The 4020-nt window shown below is 37.6% G+C and overlaps 1 protein-coding gene across 1 annotated transcript; it reads right to left on the reverse strand.

Moving 5' to 3' along the window:
* Positions 1-281: 281 nt before the first annotated feature.
* CCDC201 (coiled-coil domain containing 201) lies at positions 282-1796 on the reverse strand. Its single transcript, XM_030227395.2, has 2 exons — positions 1260-1796; positions 282-368 (listed from the first exon to the last, which is right to left on the reverse strand). The coding sequence occupies exons 1-2, from the start codon at positions 1794-1796 to the stop codon at positions 282-284; spliced, it is 624 nt and encodes a 207-aa protein (XP_030083255.1).
* Positions 1797-4020: the final 2224 nt, after the last annotated feature.

Consider the following 4020-nt stretch of genomic DNA (forward strand, 5'->3'; position numbering starts at 1 on the left):
TAAACATAAAGTTCTTCCTCCCTTCTTTGTTCTAGGCCTTTCAGCCATTATAAATTAACATTGTCTCTACAGGAGAGTTAGTCTCTTCTTAACTCTCGTCTTAATTTATACCTGCTACTCTTGAATTTAAGAGAAAGAATGACAAAATAAATAAATAACAGCAAAAGATCATTTTGGAAGGAAAGAGGAAGCCTAACAGGCACTATATCAGAGTGTGATTTATTGGACCTTGCCATTCCCACATGATGGATGTGACAGCACTTATCCCACAGGTAGCCCAATCAAGCTTCTTCAATTGTCAGTTCATGTTTAGTTGCCTCCTCAATGTTTTCAAGTTGACGAAGCAGCCATTCTCTTTCTTTCTTTCTCTGTTATAGAAAATAAAATATTGTTTAATCAAGCTAATCTATTCAGATAGCACCTGCTTTCAAAAACAAACAACCTACACGAAGGGCTTATGACCCAACTCAGTTTTGGCTGGAGTTTTCCATTTGTTTTAAGCAAAGAAGCTTTTACTCTCAAAGCTGGCAAGTTTTCTTGACACACTCAAGAACAATTTGATACAGAGAAAAAACCGCAGCAGAACAGAATTTGGTGGCTTCACACTGACATGACAACCTGCCCTCCTATCCTTTCTATGGGCTTTCCACAGGCCCCTAGCTAACAATTAAAGTTTCAGAAAATCGAGTTCTTGTGCACCACAGACAACCAACCAGAGCATTTATTAATCTAAGCTTTCCCCAGAAAATCCTACTATAGTCAAAAGGACTGCTCACAAGATCCCTTTTGCAATGATTGTCATTCTTTTTATGAAGCATTACAATTTGGATTTAACAAAAAAATGGGTAGGTTATTTGTTCCTCAAGTTTGATCTGACTTGCTAACATTAAGAAACTTTAGAATTTCAATTACTGATTTCTTCCTATTCTTAAATATCTTCTGAAGAAAGATATATTAAAAAATATACTTTCCCACTTGGTACACAATGAGTCATACCAGCTCACAAGCTGAAGCAAAAGTGCTAGTTTGGAAGTTTGCAGGGCATCCTGTCACAGGGTATCTGTGATACCATTCCTGATTAGGAATGGTATCACAGAGTTTACCAGGTTATGACGCAATTCATAAACAGATGTCCTCACTGCTAAAGTTTTGGAAATGTTCCATTACTATTCCCACTTTACTAGAAATATCTGTTTATATTCTATGTCGGTAGAAGTTTGTGTAACTTGGCTGTTGAATAACTTAATGAAAGTCTTTACCTGAAGAGCTTTATCAATTTTCTTCTTTCTGGATTTTGCTACCGGGGGGTCTTTTATCCCTGGTATTCCAGAAACCAACCATGAGGGTCCACTCTTGGGAGATACTGCAGCATCCACAGATGCTCTGGTGGTAGCTTGAGTTTCTGTGTTTGGGACAATCTTGTGAGCTGGCTCTTGATTTGATTCATCAGAGGCCAACACAGTGGAAAGCCTCCTTCTAGAAAACACAAGCCGAGAGCTTTGGCTTTTCTCTTTATTTAGTTCTTGCAAATCAGATGCCGTTGAAAGCTTTTTTGGGGATGGAGGAGGGATGTACACATCAGCACGTACTGACGATACTCGAGATAGTGATCTACTCAGATTTGATTTTGGCATTGGAGAGCCATAAAGCCTATTTGTGGCATCTTGGTCCTTGATTGACTGATTTGTCAGCTCTGTAGAAGATGAGAGCACTGAGTCCACTGGGGTGCTGTGTTTCACCATTCTCTTTTTCAGAGATCTTTTAACATTCAGAAAAGAATCATCTTCCTCTGACATCTTGAAGTCAGGTTTATCGCCTTAAGAAAATAAGATTGTGTCATTGTTCATGCTGTAAAAGATGAACTGTAAGCTGCTCTTTAGCAGCGAGCTGTTAAATCAAATCTGAAGTGTGTCTATTTTTATTTCTATATTCTGTCTTTACATAGAATTTATCCTTTATATAGATCAGTGTTCAAGGATTTAGAAGAGCCATGTTGAAAACAGAACATGAAAACACATCTGGTCACACATCCAACACTTACTACTCCTCTCTCAGCCTTCTGCATGAGGAGCTCTCCAAGTGTGCTAGAATTTTTAAAGATTTTTCATTAACTGCAACATCATTAGGATTGTGTTTCCTCCTTCCAGGTATATAAATAATATACTTTTGGAGTTTCAGCTGCTAACACTCTGCATGCAGCTGAAAAGTATTAGATGGCAGAGGGACCACTGTTGTGTAGCAAGAAATCAAGTGCTCTGAAGAGAGGGGCAGAGAATTTCTGGATTCACCAATGATGTCTTAACGAACTTGCCATTTTGTTTCCCTTAATTCCTTGAAAAGGGGCCCACAAACCTCTAATTCCCTTCTATTTACTTGACATTTATCTTACTTCAGCTGACCCTAAGCTTTGATTCTAAAAAATGTATGTTCTGTGCAAGTCTATTTTCAACTGAATTTACTCTGGCAAGCTTGCTTTTGCTAGTAGCATTATTCCTATCCATTTGCAAACCCCCAATAAAAATAAGCTCTGCTTCTTACACTTGCTACTTCTTGGCCAGAAAAGCCCAAGATAAAGATATCTGATTTGAGATATATTTAAGATAAATATGTAAATCAGGTGAGCAGTTAAATACTTCTAGTAATTGTTGTAATCTTTGCTTTCATGAGGTTGTTCAGATCTTTCATGCAGGTTGATTGTCATGTGTTCTAAGCTGTATATAGATTGCAGCCTTGGAGGGGCAAAACAGGATTACCATGAAGCAGGGCACAAGAAGACAGGGAAGTATATTTGCTGATGTAAAAGGTGCTAGTTCTCCATTCTTTTACATTGTTTTGCACCTGTGTACTGTCTAAGTTTTCTAGTAGAGTTTCATATCCACTTTGTGTTTCTGAACACAGAGGCAGCAAGAAATAGGGCACTGACTCTTCAATACAGCAGAAGCCAGGTGTTCTGTGGTTTGGGTTTTTTTTTTTCCCTCACAAAGAAGGAGCTGTACTCCATAATAGTTTTTATTGGACACCCATTTCTTCTCTCACTTCCTAGCACTGCTAGCTTGTGTGACACATAGGCAGCACTCAGTCTACAGAGACTGCCTTTTTCCTTTTCTGTTTAGACAGATTGACTTCCTTTTGTCTTTATCACAGGAGTGTACACGATTAATCTCAGAAAGGGAATAAGGAGGATTTTGCAGCCACCACTCCTCCCCCAAACCTGTCCTCAGCCATATATTTTAACACTTTTCCCTTTATCATTAAATGGTCAATTAAAAGCTATTTCTTTCTTAAAGTAGTTTTGAACAAATTTTTTCAACCAAAGCTTTTGTAAAAAACAACAATGATTTTTCTTATTTCACATTTCTCTATGTTTTAGAAAGATAAATATGTATAAGCAACAGGTTTTTCTGCTCCAACACCACTATAGATAAAGGAGAGAAGCCTAAAACCAACAGAGAAATAGAAACTATTTGAGAATATCAGAGTATGTCACAGAGAATGCATTTTGCAGGAAATTTGACAAAATATAGGAGGCTTACCAGACCTACCAGGTTCCAGCTGATATCTACATTCCTTCCTTTTGAAAGTAATCTAACTTCAGCTGCTACTTCCCTTCTTATAAACCTATTCATCCTGGCCCTCCTTTGCCACAGACACTCCCTAATTAACACATCTAGCATTTTTTGAGAGTATCAACATTGCTTCTAAATGAATAAATAACTTTTTAGAAATCTAGGATTGATTAATCATAGGAAAATGGGCTAGCCAATTTATCTCTATGCTATATTTATTGGTGGTTAATCTCTGCTGTATGCTGCCTATTTTAATCACAAAAATACTCTAGTGGTTAATTGGCTTCACCTGGCTGCTTGAGGCACATCGAGGATCTGCTGCAAGATGGGTGTGGGTTGATGGAGTATATTGCCATCCTGATTTTATTTTCTCACTGCTTTTCTTGTTCAAAAAATAAATGGGAAATTAATGTTAAATCTGCCATGAAAAGGCTCTTCTTTTAGGAAAATAGAA

The sequence above is a fragment of the Serinus canaria genome, chromosome 2, assembly GCF_022539315.1.
Source record: "Serinus canaria isolate serCan28SL12 chromosome 2, serCan2020, whole genome shotgun sequence".
Lineage (NCBI taxonomy): Eukaryota > Metazoa > Chordata > Aves > Passeriformes > Fringillidae > Serinus > Serinus canaria.

Coding starts and splice junctions, on each gene's coding strand:
- CCDC201 (XM_030227395.2), bottom strand. CDS start 1,796: ATGTCAGAGGAAGATGATTCTTTTCTGAATGTTAAAAGATCTCTGAAA. Junction 369..1,259: donor AAATTGATAAAGCTCTTCAG/GTAAAGACTTTC, acceptor TTTCTATAACAG/AGAAAGAAAGAAAGAGAATG.